At 54.6% G+C, this 15,958-nt stretch overlaps 1 protein-coding gene across 3 annotated transcripts in view; it reads left to right on the top strand.

Annotated features, from left to right (window-relative positions):
- The first annotated feature begins 4,118 nt into the window (after nt 1-4,118).
- Nucleotides 4,119-15,958, top strand: part of ATN1 (atrophin 1) — a 13,961-nt gene continuing 2,121 nt past the window's right edge. Inside the window, exons 1-7 of one of the 3 annotated variants that reach the window (XM_017517001.2) lie at nt 4,119-4,265; nt 9,595-9,777; nt 9,921-10,058; nt 10,204-10,317; nt 11,285-13,275; nt 13,520-13,742; nt 14,126-14,822. In XM_017517001.2, the coding sequence (XP_017372490.1) occupies nt 9,751-9,777; nt 9,921-10,058; nt 10,204-10,317; nt 11,285-13,275; nt 13,520-13,742; nt 14,126-14,822 (3,190 nt within the window). In that variant the 5' untranslated portion in view covers nt 4,119-4,265; nt 9,595-9,750. Of the gene's footprint in view, nt 4,266-4,406; nt 4,498-9,594; nt 9,778-9,920; nt 10,059-10,203; nt 10,318-11,281; nt 13,276-13,519; nt 13,743-14,125; nt 14,823-15,958 lie in introns of those variants that run through there. The other 2 variants (XM_017517000.2, XM_037734421.1) reach the window with 2 other exon arrangements.

Below are 15,958 nucleotides of genomic sequence, written 5' to 3'. Positions count from 1 at the left end.
TGGGGGAATGGGGGTCTAAGGTGTTTTCATATCCAAAGGGCCTGTGGACTGGACCAGCTCCTGTACTGGGCTTCTGCCAACAAAATCCTGCTGACTGGTCCTAGAATGGAACAGGACTTCATGGCCATCGACCACTGCAACATGGGAAAATGGGAGGGAAGAATGATTCTGGAGGTAGCACAGAGAAGGACCTAAGGAAACGGAGTCCTCCAATAAACTGAAGATTCAGGAACAAAAATGCTTCACAGACCCGTGGCTAGGTCAGACTAATAGTAGGGTTCCCGTATGGGGCTAGAGACATATTACTCCTTAGCTATAACTCGTTAACTTGTGAGGCCACAGCGTTGAGATGCTCAGCCTAGATACCAGCTACGGGAACAAATCCCTTCCTAGTGGCCTGGATGCAAGGTTGCATCCCACAAGTAGGGTCTGCGCATGGGAGACCCAGCCACTAGAGGGAGTGAGAGTTTTGCAGGACGCCATGCTGGATGCCAAGCGGGAGGAATTTCAAGGCGGTCTCCTGTGGGCCTCCCACTCTGCTTCTGCTATGGTCTGGTCCTGGCTCCCTCTGCCATCCTGCGCAGCTCGAGGGCTAAAAGAGGAGTCTAGTTCTGTATGGACAGGGCCCATTTCTTGCCCTCCTTCCTGGGTCCCTGACACCTCAGCCATTTTCAGTTCAGAGCTTCATGCCCCCTTTCCGTTTCTGTGCCTTTTAATTTCAGTGTGGGCATCTCATCTTTCCCTTTTCTCCTATCTCCTGGTGTCCCTTTCTGCCTCCCTTGGGGTTTCCTGTACTTTTGTCTGTGCCTCTCAGTTTTCTCTGGGGTCCATGATAACCCATCCTACCTTAGTAACTCCCAGACTGACCAGGACTATTCTAGTTTGAGGCTAGTTCTTAACCTCTGTCCTTACTTTCCTCCCTCCTCACCAGGTCGCCTTCTCTGACAGTCTGGGCCCCCACCCCCAAAGTACTGGGGTTGGATTGGGTTACAGCTAGCTCTGCCTGGGCCTCCCAGGCCCTTCTCTCCACTTTTCCTTTGTGCCGTTGCCTGGAGACCAGTGAGTTGTGGGGGGCTGAGCCAGAGAGAGAGAGAGCCGGGGTGAGGGATGGCAGGGGGTGTGCCTGTGTGATGTTCTCTGCAGCTGAACTTTGAGCCTGGCCAACAGGTAGGGGAGGAATGGGAGGGTAGACACTGGTTTCTTTTGTGACTCTCACCATGGCCTATCCCCACAAATCCCTAAATTTTTCTTTTAGTTTCCATCGTAGCCCATTCCTTAGTGATTAAAAAACAAGGGAGAAGAGCTCAGCCTGGAAGGGATTTGGAAAGGGCTTGGGCCAAGGCCCAGTGGGAGACTGAACTGAGTAGTACAGAAAGAGGAAATGAAATGGGGAGAGAATGTGAGGGGGAAGGGGGAGTCCTGGAACAAAGCCGGGGGTGGGGAGAAGGAACAGGAGCTATCCTAGAGCAAGAAGAAAGGAGTGCGGGCGCCCAGGGAGACCGGGAGCTGGCCTGGTCTCAGGGAGGCCCTGGGAGGGGCAGGGAAGGTGTGCACGGAGTGGCAAAGTGAGTGCCAACCAATTCAAGGCGCTTCAGAGTGATGACTCATTCCCAGGCCAAGGAAGTGTTCCCGCTCCTGTGCCCAGTTCCCCAGTGCTCTGGAATCTGTTTAGAGCTTTTGAGTATTCCCAGAACTTGGTTGAATCTGGCCCAAGGAACTGGGAGACAAAACCTCCTAAGCTGCTCCAGAGCCAACCTCCTTCCTTCCCTGAAGGCAGGTGGGATCTTGTCAGTTCAGGGCCCACCCTTAACCTCCAGCGAGACTGGCCCCACAAGTACCTGACCCCCACCCCAAATCTGGAGCGCTACTCAGGGCTCCCAATCCATACTCCAGCTCCAGCTCTTCCTGTTTGCCAGCCTGCCTCCCTCTCATTCTCTGGCCTTCCCAATTTCTGCTGCCAAAAATCACCCTGTGTCCTTTGTCCTGGGAGATGTTGCTGCTTGGTGTAGGGCCAGGAGGGAGCCCAGAAGGAACTGGTGGTGGACTGGCAGAGGTGCTGGCGGCAGACTGACTGCCACAGGCTACCTGGAGAGCAGGGGAGGGAGAGGGAAGTGTTGGGAGGAGCCTGCAGTCTCTAGTGGGGACTGTCTCCACCTTAGAACAAGTGGGATTGAGGAACAAGGATACCTAGGGATTTGGGTCCATATTAAGCCCAATCCTCACCTGACTGCTTCCCTGTGACCCAGGGGATCTTCAGTGATGACTTTCAACAGATTTGAGAAGGAAAATGGAGGTGCCACTAGATGGAAGGCCTGAGGATGGTGTCTCACTCCTCCAAGCTGTGTCCCTTACCTACCCATGGGCTTGTCAGCACTCCCCGCCATCTGTCATTTCCTTCAACTGCCCTCCTTTCCCATCTCCATTTTCTTTTGTCGTTGTTGTTGTTTTGAGATGGAGTCTTGCTATGTCACCCAGGCTGGAGTGCAGTGACAAGATCTCTGCTCACTGAAACCTCTGCCTCCCAGGTTCAAGGATTCTCCTGCCTCAGCCTCCCCAGTAGCTGGGATTACAGGCATGTGCCACCACGCCCGGCTAATTTTGTAGTTTTAGTAGAGACTAGGTTTCACCATGTTGGCCAGGCTGGTTTCGAACTCCTGACAAGTGATCTACCCATCTCAGCCTCCCAAAGTGCTGGGATTACAGGTGTCAGCCGCCGCATCTGGACCTATCTCTATTTTCTTTTCCAATCCATGATCTTTCCTCTTCCATACTATGCCACCAAAGGCCTTGTTCAGCTTACATTTCCATCCAATCTTCTTATCCCCCCTCTCCCATTCTGTCTGCCCAAGGAAACCCTCCTCACCTCTACTGAGAGCCCCACCCCCAGAATCCAGCTAGCCCCATGTCTCCCACCCTCCTTTCCTGTCCAGAGCCCTCCTTTCTTACCCAGAACCCATTTCCCCTAGAATTGTAACCTGGGTCACCTCCTTCATGCCTTTTTAAGGTTCCTCGAGTCTCTTCCTCTCTCCTTACTGCCATTTCCTCTGAACTTCTCTCTCTCCGGCTTTCTTTCAGGTTCCCACCCCCAATTCTTACATTTCTGATTCTTTTCCCAACACAAATTGCCCCCAAACGCCGTACTGTCTTCCAGAAGCCCCACCTTCCATATATGTCTTCATCTTTGCAATTTTGCTCCTCTTTATGACCCCAAACTTCCATCTCATTCTCTCTGTAACAGGACCCAAACCCATCTGGCTCCATCTCTGCCAGAAACCCCTTCATCCCAAGCTTCTCTCACTTCTCGCCAGGCACCCACAAAGCCCCCAGGCAGCTCCATCTTTCCAATCCAATCCCATTATCCCCATCTCTACCCCGGGATCCCCCAAACTCCTCCCACTTCACCTCTGCCACAGACCCGGTCGCCCCAAACTTCAGCCTCCTCTCATCTGCCCTCACCACCCACAGCCCCTCCTACCTAGCCGTCTCCCGCGCCGGGCCCGCGGGCTCCCCACATTCCGCCGCGGCGAGCCCTCCCCGCGCCCCGGCCCCCTCGGCCTCGGCCTCGGCCAACTCGCGCGGCGCCTCCCCCGCTCCGGCTCCCCCTCCCCCCCTCGCGGCTCGCCTCGCGCTCCCTCCCTCGCGTCTCCCTCCTGGCCCCTCTCTCCTCCGTTCCTCCGCGCTCCCTCCTTCTCCCTCTTCCTCCCTTCTCCCATCCCCCCTCCCAGGCTCCCTCCCTCCGCCGTCCGCTTTCCTGTGCTAGCCGCCGGACGCGTCGCCCAGCCCGTCCGCAGCCCCGCGCCGGGCCGGGGCCTCGGGCCGGGCCATTTCGGAGGGACCGCGGCCTCGGGGAGGGGCCGGAGGGGGGCGAGGGGGCCGGCCGCCCGGGAAGGGGCGGGGGCCGCGGGCGAGGCGGCTGAGGCGGCTGAGGCGGCCGAGGGGCCCGGGATCGCGCGGGCGCGGGCGCGGGCGCGGGCGGGCGCGGGCGGGCGGCGCGGCCCGGGGCATTCCGGGCGGCCGGGGGGAGGCGGCAGCCCGGGGAGGTGGGGAGCAGAGCGGGGATCCGGGTTTGCTCCGGGGGCGGGGGGAGGGAAAGGGGGATGGGGGCCGCCCTCCGGGGCTGTCGGGGCCGCCGCCGTTGTCGTCGCGGCTGCGACTAAAGCCGAGGAGAGGAGAGGGGGGCGGGGGAGCCGCCGCCGCCGCCCCCCGGAGGCGCGGGAGCCCGGAGTCCCGCTCGCAGCCCGCCAGCCGTCCGGAGCCAGCAGCAGGTAAGGTCTGCGGCCGCCTGGGCCCCGGGCCCGCGGGGCTCTGTCTCGCTCGGGCTCCGGCCTGCGGCTCCCCACCCCCACCCCTCCCGGTTCCCCCTCCCGCCGCCGCCGCCTCCATTTGTTATTTTCCCAATCCCGTCCCCCCACTGCGGGCTCTGCCTGGCCCGAGGCTGGGGGCTCAGGGGGTGGGGCCCGCCGAGGAGGGACCGGGGCCAGGGCTTCGGGAGGATCGGTAAGGTGGGGAAGGCGGGAGGGTCTGGAGGAGGGCCGTGGGGCCAGTGGGTAGCCGGGACCTGCTGACCCAAAAGAGGAGGAACGTCGAGGAGCGGGTTGGCGGAGGAAAACGGGGGATGCTGTGAGTGGGGTTTGGGGCGAAGGCAGAATGGATAGGAGAGATGGCAGCGAGGTGGGGCATGAAGGCTCCAGGAAAAAGCTCCAAAGGCCCAGAACACGGGTTCCGGAGCCCGGGGTTGGGGGTGTTAGAATACACGGGAAGTGGGAAACGGGAAAGGGGTGTGGTAGGTGGAAAGAGAGGGATTGTGGCTGAGGAACCTGGGGAAACGGAGGCTTGGGCAAAGAGAGGTCCATCTTTGGGAAGAGCCGGAGGTTTTCCAGCGTGGAAGTGGGAAGGCCATGTCTTTGTGACTCAGTTTTCATTCCCCTACTCCACGTCACCTCTGACCCTGTTTTCCCGATCAGACATAGTTACTTCTTGGAGAGGGGCACCGGGGCCCAGTAGTGTGGGTTATCCCAAAACTAACGAGAGGGAAAACAGGAACACAGAAGGGGGAGTTGGGAAGAAAGGGTTTCTGGGAGGATGGAAACGAGAGAATTAAGCAACCTTATAGGCACTCCAAGCAAGTTGCAGCCTCCACCTTCAAATTGCCTAGCATCTGTGGCCCCTTGAACTGTCATCTATATAGGGAGGCCTTAGTTACTGCTCTGAGCTCAAAGATCTCCCTTTGTGCTTGTGCTTATTTCGACTAGGGCAGGTACCTTTAAGCTCCCCCGAGGTGCTATAGGAGGGTAGGAGTTGCTTTGGCAACTGGGAGGGGTGGCTGCCAGATGGACCACTGGAATGGTCTCTTGAGGGGCACCTTTTGCCATTGTGTGGCTATGGCAGTGATCCAGTGGGATGTCCAGTTTGTGGGGGGACGGCGGGGCGGGGAGGCTTCAGAATGTTGACTGGACCTCAGCCTGTGGCTATGTCCTTGGGACTCTGGGCTGGGTTCTGTAAGATGTTTCTGGATCTGTTGGTGAATGGGAGTTTCCCTACGGTGTGCACCCTTTCATGTCACAGTCTGTTGGAACAGGTAGATATGTTCTTTGCAGATCACAGGTGTATCTCGGAGTCTGTCCACCTAGGCATGGTGGGAGGATGAAAATGCTCCTGTTCAAATTACACCATCTTTTGGCAGTTGGCTCTGACCTCTCCCTCCCTTACATTATTTTTTGTAGAGTTGTATTTTTGCGTCTTTGCACTTTTCTTTCTTTTTCTAAAACTTGAATTCCTCTTTGAGCCTCCCTTCTTGAGTAACCCTTTTCCTCCTACCCTCAACTAACCTTTGGCCTTGTAGAAATGGCTGAGCTCTCAGGCCCATCCCAGGTGAGGGTGGCCCAGGGCACAGCACTGTGAAACAGCCCATGCAGGGGAAATACTATAGAACAGGAGCGAGGAGACCTGGGTCTAGACCTGACTGTGCCTCTGTCACCTTGGGCAAGTCACTTCTCTTTGAATGTTGGGGCTTCATTGTTAAGAGGAAGGGGTTATAGATGGGAGGATCTCTGAGGCCCCTCTGAAGGTCCTGGATTCTCAGAAGGCTTAGGCCAGTGCATTGTTATCTAGGAGTTAACTTTGGACTGTTTTGTTAGTCTGGCAGGTCCAGAATGATGATGGGGGCTGGGCCAATGATCCTGAAATTTAGCCTGCGAGCCCTTCCCAGAGAGCTTGTGACTTCACTGTATTCCTTCTGACATCCTTCCCATCTTTCTCTCTTAATTTCTTTTCCTGTTCTTACTTAGGGGCTCTTTTTCTACTTCTCATTTTCCCCCCAACCCAGTCTGGTCTTAATCATTTTCTTTTTGAAGGTAATAAAGGTGAATGTGCGTAGTGTTTGGTCAGATACAGAGTAGGTGCTCTGTAATATTAGTTACAATGATCGCCTCCTAGGAGTGTAGGCTGGTGCTAAAACATAACCAGGTCTAGAAACACACACCATCCAATCCTAACTCCTTCCCTCCTCCGCCACTCCTTATCCCCAGGATTACTTGCTCTTTTATGACTGCTTTTCTCCTTCAAAGCTACTCATTGCTAGTTTTATCAGATTTCAGGTGATTAAAAAAGAAGGGCATCCTACGATTGCTGTGTTCCACAGAGAAACACATTCCTGTGTTTCTCTGACCTTTTGGATCCCCTAGCCTAACTGACTTGGTGAACAGGTTCTGTGATGGGGAAGGGAGAGGGACACCCTTCTCTAGGAGGGCTGGCAAAGATACACCAGTCACAAATAGTCATCTTTGTTATTCTTTTTAAGATTGTTTTCCTCTTTTGCTATGGTGGGTGTTCTTTTGAATTTTTTTGTTGTTGTTGATTGTATTTTAAAACCAGTCTACACAACAACTAAAAAATGTGGAAAAATAGCTGTAGTTGAAGAAAAAAAAAAAGGCTGGGCGTGGTGGCTGACGCCTATAATCCCAGCACTTTTAGGAGGTCGAGGTGGGTGGATCATCTGAGGTCAGGAGTTCCAGACCAGCCTTGCCAACAAGGTGAAACACTGTCTCTACTAAAAATACAAAAATTGGCCGGGCGCAGTGGCTTATGCCTGTAATCCCAGCACTTTGGGAGGCGGAGGTAGGTGGGTCAGGAGATGGAGACCATCCTGGCTAATACAGTGAAACCACATCTCTCCTAAAAAATACAAAAAATTAGCCGGGTGTGGTGGCATGCACCTGTAGTCCCAGCTATTTGGGAGGCTGAGGCAGGAGAATCACTTGAGCCTGGGAGCCAGAGGCTGTAGTGAGCTGAGATCATGCCACTGCACTCCAGCCTGGGAGACAGAGCAAAACTCCATCTCAATTAAAAAAAAAAAAAAAAAAAAAAAATTAGCTGGGCATGGTGGTACGTGCCTGTAATCCTAGCTACTTGGGAGGCTGAGGCAGGAGAATCACTTGAACCTGGGAGGCAGAGGTTACAGTGAACTGCCTGGGCAACAAGAGTAAGAAACTCTGTCTCAAAAAAAAAACACCCAAAAAACTAGTCGGCCGGGTATGGTGGCTCACGCCTGTAATCCCAGCACTTTGGGAGGCTGAGGCTGGCAGATCATCTGAGGTCAGGAGTTTGAGACCAGCCTAGCCAACATGGTGAAACGCTGTTTCTACTAAAAATACAAAAACTTAGCTGGGGGCGGTGGTGTATGACTGTAATCCCAGTAACTTGGGAGGCTGAGGCAGGAGAATCGCTTGAACCGGGGAGGTGGAGATTGCAGTGAACCGAGATCAAACTCTTGCCTCAAAAAAAAAAAAAAAAAGACCAGTCTTTTGGGTAGAACATCAGTTGAAAGTTCAGAAGACATGCTCTGTCCCAGCAATTTTGTGATTCTAAGTAAATTGTGAAGTTTCTGGAAAGATTAGACTCACCCCTTACTGCCTGCATCAGTATGGTTTCCGTGGAGGTGAGTGAGAATTACTGTGTTCCTTGGGAAAAATATACTATATAATATGGACGTGCTGTTTACCTAGCAGGCCTCCAACTCAGAATAGTATAGATGGGTAAGCTTAGCCTGTTCCCACTGGAGCTGGCAGCACTCAATTCAGGAAGAAAGACCTACTGAAGTTAGTGGGTTTAAAGGTCATTCACAAGAAGAGCACACGCATATACATACATGACATCAGCGGAAAGGAAGAAAACAGTAAAAAAACTATTTTTGCTCTCAAAAGATCTTAGAGTCAGTAATTTGGAGGGACTTGACAAACGCGCAAATGAAAACAGCTGGCTATAGGGATATGGATAAAGAGATACCTGCCTACCTACTGATAAATATGGATGGATTGGCTGTGAGGAGCTGTGTGACCCTGTCTAAACCAAGTAGGAGGATAGACTTCAGAATTGGTAAATCTGTATCGTGTGCTCATGGATATTTTGAGTCTTTAATCGTTCCTGTGAAAGCCCTGACTTTTCCTCTAGCCTTAGGGATCTCAAGTACTAGAAAATGGGTCCTTTATGAGGCTCTAAAAAATGAAGTTCTACAATTTGGGGCTACCTAGGTTTAGTCTTGGGATTGGTAGGGCTGTATTCCTTTGTATTATAGAATGGGACATTCTTCTTCTACCTACTCTGATGTGAGAAAAGATTCTTTTCATATCCCTGTGACTGATCCAGGCCCTCTGAGAATTCTCCCTACCAACTTCTGAGGAGAATATAGCAAAGTGTAGAAGAAAGAGCATGGGCTTTGAAGTCAGACATGGGTTTGATTCTCGTTGTCACTGGTTCCTCACTGTGTGAGGTTGGGCTGGTCACAATCACAATCTTTGAGCCTCAGTTCCCTCATTTATATAATGAGGGTAATAATGTTTACCTTTCAGGGTTGGTTGTAAATATTAAATGAAATCATGTATGTGAAGGGCTCGATATAAAGTACTCAATAAATGAATACTTCAATGTCTTTTTTTTATTTGAGACGGAGTCTCACTGTTTCCCAGACTGGAGTGCAATGGCATGATCTTGGCTCACTGCAACCTCTGTCTCCCGGGTTCAAGTGATTTGCTTGCCTCAGCCTCCTGAGTAGCTGGGATTAGAGGCGCACGGCACCATGCCTGGATGGGTTTCACCATGTTTGCCTGGCTGGTCTTGAATTTCCGACCTCAAGCGATCTGGCCACCTCGGCCTTCCAAAGTGCTGGGATTACAGGCATGGGCCACTGTGCTTGGCTCCATTTCTTTATGTTCCTGGTAGCTGGGATTATAGGCATAAGCCACCATGCCCAGCTAATTTTTATATTTTTGTAAGGTTCCGTGGAATGTGTATGTTCACAAATAACCTTTTGGGATCATGAAAAGTAAAACAGTGTGATCTCCTGGATTGGGGCTTGTAGGTACATCTGAATTGTCTGCCCTTTACAGAGATGAAAGAGATTATACTTTGAGCAGAATCTCCCTCCCTCTTAGGTAGCTAAGGTAGCCCATGGGGTAAGCCAGCAATGTCTTGTGGTATCTGTACCTCTTGGCCTAAAGGCTTAGGGCTGGGCCACTTGCTCAGTTCTCTGACAAGCACAGTAGTATTCCCTTGTGACTGTTCTCCCAGTTGGAGACTGTGATGGTTTCCTTCTAACAGGTTTCAGTGAAGACGGATCCTGTTCCAGGTGCCTACACTGGAAACTTGGAGATCCTGCTTCCCAGACCACAGCTGTGGGGAACTTGGGGCAGAGCAGAGAAGTTTCTGTATTCAGCTGCCCAGGCAGAGGAGAATGGGGTCTCCACAGCCTGAAGAATGAAGACACGACAGAATAAAGACTCGGTGAGTAAGAGCTAAAATGAGAGACATGAGGGGCAGGGCAGGCAAGCTAGCAGGAAGGGTCTAGAGAAGAACAAATAATGTGCACCATACAGTTAGGTGCAATGTAAAGAACAGTGTTACCTGCCTCCTTCTTCCTCCCACAGATGTCAATGAGGAGTGGACGGAAGAAAGAGGCCCCTGGGCCCCGGGAAGAACTGAGATCAAGGGGCCGGGCCTCCCCAGGAGGGGTCAGCACGTCCAGCAGTGATGGCAAAGCTGAGAAGTCCAGGCAGACAGCCAAGGTATTCTGTCCTCAGATCTTCCCACAGGATGCCCAGGCACTGGGGCTGAGGGTGTGTGTGCTGTAGGGGAAACTTCCTGTTTGGCAGAGGGTAACAGTGGAGCTTGGGAGGTAGAGAAGAGACAGGAATTTTCTCTTTCTGACAGAAGGCCCGAGTAGAGGAAGCCTCCACCCCAAAGGTCAACAAGCAGGGCCGGAGTGAGGAGATCTCAGAGAGTGAAAGTGAGGAGACCAGCGCACCAAAAAAGACCAAAACTGAGGTGGGACATTCTTGCAGCCATTTGCACTCATCTTGTGACCGTTCTGTTCTGAGACCTCCTTATGTTCACTGTTCCTACCTTGATCTCTCCTGGGATATAAGAAAGGCCAGATCCTAGTGCTTATTAGAGCAGTTCTATCTATACTATGCCAGACAGATCCTTAGAGCTTTGACAGACCACCAGATGACCAGGCAGGGCCAAAGGGGACCAGAAGAGTTGGAGGATTCTAGCCTCTGGGTGAGAAGTCTCAGTGGGAGGAACAAATAAATCTTAAGGAAAATGCAGAAGTGATCTTTCTTTTTTGTTGTTTTTTTGGTTTTTGTTTTTGAGACAGAGTTTTGCTCTGTTGCCCAGGGTGGAGTACAGTGGCACGATCTGCAACTTCTACCTCCCAGGTTCAAGCAATTGTTGTGCCTCAGCCTCCTGAGTAGCTGGGATTATAGGCATAAGCCACCATGCCCAGCTAATTTTTGTATTTTTAGTAGATACAGGTTTTGCCATGTTGGCCAGGCTGGTGTGGAACTCATGGCCTCAAGTGATCTGCCTGCCTCGGCCTCCCAAAGTGCTGGGATTACAGGTGTGAACCTCTGCCTGACCAGAAGTGGTCTTTCTAAGAACCAAGGGCTTAGAGGATGGAGGATGTTTGGTTAAAGAGGTGGTTATGAGAGAGTGGAAGACGGATTTGGAGTCCGATGTGGGTAGAGACAAGGTGCTTGAGATGGACCCTTGAGGAAGGAATAGGGTTTTACAGGAAGGAAACAAGACTGACTGCTAGGGAGCAGTCAAAAATGTGGGGAAAGTGGGAAATCCCCAGGTGGCAAGAGGTGGGCTTGAGCAAGAGTACTTACCACATCACAGTACAACAGTGTGCTGTGAGGGGAAGTGATTTTATGCAAGAAAGGCCCCAAATCTCAGGGATGCAGGAAAGGGAAAGAGAAAAAAATGAGCCTCCGCTTTTCTGCAGCAGGAGCTCCCTCGGCCACAGTCTCCCTCTGATCTGGATAGCTTGGATGGGCGGAGCCTCAACGATGATGGCAGCAGCGACCCGAGGGATATTGACCAGGACAACCGAAGCACGTCCCCCAGCATCTACAGCCCTGGAAGTGTGGAGAATGACTCCGACTCATCTTCTGGCCTGTCCCAGGGCCCAGCCCGCCCCTACCACCCACCTCCACTCTTTCCTCCTTCCCCTCCACCACCAGACAGCAACCCTCGACAGCCAGAGGCTGGCTTTGAACCCCATCCTTCTGTGACACCCACTGGATATCATGCTCCCATGGAGCCCCCCACATCTCGAATGTTCCAGGCTCCTCCTGGGGCCCCTCCCCCTCACCCACAGCTCTATCCTGGGGGCACTGGTGGAGGAGTTTTGTCTGGACCCCCAATGGGTCCCAAGGGGGGCGGGACTGCCTCATCAGTGGGTGGCCCTAATGGGGGTAAGCAGCACCCCCCACCCACTACTCCCATTTCAGTATCAAGCTCTGGGGCTAGTGGTGCTCCCCCAACAAAGCCACCTAACGCTCCAGTGGGTGGTGGGAACCTGCCTTCTGCTCCACCACCAGCCAACTTCCCCCATGTGACACCAAACCTGCCTCCCCCACCTGCCCTGAGACCCCTCAACAATGCGTCAGCCTCTCCCCCTGGCCTGGGAGCCCAACCACTACCTGGGCATCTGCCCTCTCCCCATGCCATGGGGCAGGGTATGGGTGGACTTCCTCCTGGCCCAGAGAAGGGCCCAACTCTGGCTCCTTCACCCCACTCTCTGCCCCCTGCTTCCTCTTCTTCTGCCCCAGCACCCCCTATGAGGTTTCCTTATGCGTCCTCTAGCAGTAGCTCTGCGGCAGCCTCCTCTTCCAGTTCTTCCTCCTCTTCCTCTGCGTCCCCATACCCAGCTTCCCAGGCATTGCCCAGTTACCCCCACTCTTTCCCTCCCCCAACAAGCCTCTCTGTCTCCAATCAGCCCCCCAAGTATACTCAGCCTTCTCTCCCATCCCAGGCTGTGTGGAGCCAGGGTCCCCCACCCCCTCCTCCCTATGGCCGTCTCTTAGCCAACAGCAGTGCCCATCCAGGCCCCTTCCCTCCCTCTACTGGGGCCCAGTCCACTGCCCACCCACCAGCCTCAACACATCACCATCACCACCAGCAGCAACAGCAGCAGCAACAGCAGCAGCATCACGGAAACTCTGCGCCCCCTCCACCTGGAGCATTTCCCCACCCCCTGGAGGGCAGTAGCTCCCATCACACACACGCTTATGCCATGTCTCCCTCCCTGGGGTCTCTGAGGCCCTACCCACCAGGGCCAGCACACCTGCCCCCACCTCACAGCCAGGTGTCCTACAGCCAAGCAGGCCCCAATGGCCCTCCAGTCTCTTCCTCTTCCAACTCTTCCTCTTCCACTTCTCAAGGGTCCTACCCATGTTCACACCCCTCCCCTTCCCAGGGCCCTCAGGGGGCGCCCTACCCCTTCCCACCGGTGCCTACGGTCACCACCTCTTCGGCTACCCTTTCCACGGTCATTGCCACCGTGGCTTCCTCGCCAGCAGGCTACAAAACAGCCTCCCCACCCGGGCCCCCACCGTACGGAAAGAGAGCCCCATCCCCGGGGACGTACAAGACAACCACCCCACCCGGATACAAGCCTGGGTCGCCTCCCTCCTTCCGAACGGGGACCCCGCCGGGCTATAGAGGCACCTCGCCACCTGCAGGCCCAGGGACCTTCAAGCCAGGCTCGCCCACCGTGGGACCTGGGGCCCTGCCACCTGCGGGCCCCTCAGGCGTGCCGTCTTTGCCACCACCACCTGCGGCCCCTGCCTCAGGGCCGCCCTTGAGCGCCACACAGATCAAACAGGAGCCGGCTGAAGAGTATGAGACCCCCGAGAGCCCGGTGCCCCCAGCCCGCAGCCCCTCGCCCCCTCCCAAGGTGGTAGATGTGCCCAGCCATGCTAGTCAGTCTGCCAGGTAAGCGGCCAGCTGGGGCGGAGGTGGGCCTGGAAGGGGGACGACAATGCAGTGAGGGAGTAGCAGGGAGGGGCCTTGCGCTGGTGTTGTGTTTTAGAAAACGCGGCCCGTGAGGCCGGCGACAGCTCAGTCTGCTGGGGTGGTTTTGAGGCGGGGGCTGCAAGCACTGGCTGGGGCCGGGGTGCTGCGGGCTCAACGGGGCATCTCGCACCGGCTGAGCGCGCGCTGCTTCCATGCCCGGCAGGTTCAACAAACACCTGGATCGCGGCTTCAACTCGTGCGCGCGCAGCGACCTGTACTTCGTGCCGCTAGAGGGCTCCAAGCTGGCCAAGAAACGGGCAGACCTGGTGGAGAAGGTGCGGCGTGAGGCCGAGCAGCGCGCGCGCGAAGAAAAGGAGCGCGAGCGCGAGCGGGAACGCGAGAAGGAGCGCGAGCGCGAGAAGGAGCGCGAGCTCGAACGCAGCGTGGTGAGTACGTCACGGCCTGCTCCAGCGCCTTCTTTCCCTCTGCGCTGCGCCGCGCAGCGGGCTGAGGCTGGGTGGGTGGCGAGTTGTATCGCCACCTGTCGGAGGGGAGGTACCACTGTAGCCCTGGCAATGGAGCCTAAAAGGATTTCAGCGAGAGCACTCCACATTCCTGGGTTGGGGGGAGGCATGCACAGATGGGACTACCTGTGGGTCCCAAGAAGAGCAAATGTCCGGGAGGAGGGTCGCAGTCAAGTTCCAGGTAGGCAGAGTTTTCGTGAGGTGAGGCATTTTGGCATTCAGCTGTCAGACAAATGGACAGCTTGAAACCAGCCACTTCTTTACATAACTGCCGCTTTGATTCCACTTTTCCCTGTACCCCGCAGAAATTGGCTCAGGAGGGCCGTGCTCCGGTGGAATGCCCATCTCTGGGCCCAGTGCCCCATCGCCCTCCATTTGAACCGGGCAGTGCAGTGGCTACAGTGCCCCCCTACCTGGGTCCGGACACTCCGGCCCTGCGCACTCTCAGTGAATATGCCCGGCCTCATGTCATGTCTCCTGGCAATCGCAACCATCCATTCTACGTGCCCCTGGGGGCAGTGGACCCGGGCCTACTGGGTTACAACGTCCCGGCCCTGTACAGCAGTGATCCAGCTGCCCGGGAGAGGGAACGGGAAGCCCGTGAACGAGACCTCCGTGACCGTCTCAAGCCTGGCTTCGAGGTGAAGCCTAGTGAGCTGGAACCCCTACACGGGGTCCCTGGGCCAGGCTTGGATCCCTTTCCCCGACATGGGGGCCTAGCTCTGCAGCCTGGCCCACCCGGCCTGCACCCTTTCCCTTTTCATCCGAGCCTGGGGCCCCTGGAGCGAGAACGTCTAGCTCTGGCAGCTGGGCCAGCCCTGCGGCCTGACATGTCCTATGCTGAGCGGCTGGCAGCTGAGAGGCAGCATGCAGAAAGGGTGGCGGCCCTGGGCAATGACCCACTGGCCCGACTGCAGATGCTCAATGTGACTCCCCATCACCACCAGCACTCCCACATCCACTCGCACCTGCACCTGCACCAGCAAGATGCTATCCATGCAGGTGAGACCCCTCCTTCCTTGCCCTGCCCTGTGGGGCCACCTTCCCTGCTGTCATGACTGGGCTCTTCTGTTCTTCTGGCCAAGACTTCCCTCCCCTAGCCTGGCATGAATCTTTCCTGAGATTGCTGCCCTGATATTTGCCTTCCTGACATTCTCTCGGCCTTCTCTCCTGGTGGCATCCCTAGCCACAGAGCCTGTATTCCCCATGCCCCAGTCATCTCCGTAGTGTAGTATCCTACCTGTGACGGGCCCAGGTGGGAGCCTCTGAAGGACACACCTTTCTATCCTCACAGCCCCATTACCGCAAGCCCTCACAAACCTATTATTTTTTTTGAGACATGATCTCACTCTGTCACCCAGGCTGGAGTGCAGTGGCACAATCACGGCTCACTGCAGCCTCGACTTGCAAGCATAAGTGATCCTCCTACCTCAGCCTCTGGAGTAGCTGGGACCACAGGCGTGTGCCACCAAGCCTGGCTGGCTTTTGTATTTTTGGTAGAGATGGGGTTTCGCCATCTTGGCCAGGCTGGTCTCAAATTCTTGAGCTCAAAGCGATCTACCCACATCAGTCTCCCAAAGTCTTGGGATTACAGATGTGAGCCACCATGCCAGACCCACAAACCTATTTTCTCATTTCTCTGGATTCAATTTTTTTTTTTTTTTTTTTTTTTTTTTTTTTTTTTTTTTTTTTTTTTTGCCATTCTCTCCTTTCCTCCCAGTGGGAGGTCTTTCATGTTCTTCTCTGTCTCTAGGTCTGTAACTTTCTGGAAAGGGCCCTGTAGCTTTGGGTTTGGGTGTCATTGGTGATAATGAGCTTTACTTACTGTCCTTTCACCGTATTTCTTATAGTCGGTTGTCACCCTAGCCTTACAGTCATATTTATTCCAGGCCCCTTGTGTGCTTTCTCCTCTTAATCTCTCTCTTCCTTTTTTTTTTAAATTTGAGATGGAGTCTCACTCTGTTGCCCAGGCTAGAGTGCAGTGGGATGATCTTGCTCACTGCAGCTTCCACCTCCCAGGTTCAAGCGATTCTTTTGCTTCGGCCTCTCGAGGATCTGGGATTACAGGCGTGTGCCAGCACACCTGACTAATTTTTTTTATATTTTTAGTAGAGACGGGGTTTCACCATGTTGGCCAG

Source organism: Cebus imitator, unplaced genomic scaffold (genome assembly GCF_001604975.1).
Source record: "Cebus imitator isolate Cc_AM_T3 unplaced genomic scaffold, Cebus_imitator-1.0 Scaffold614, whole genome shotgun sequence".
In the NCBI taxonomy this organism is placed as follows: Eukaryota; Metazoa; Chordata; class Mammalia; order Primates; family Cebidae; genus Cebus; species Cebus imitator.
The sequence above is the reverse complement of the archived record's forward strand: the minus strand, read 5'-3'. Positions and strand labels throughout refer to the sequence as shown.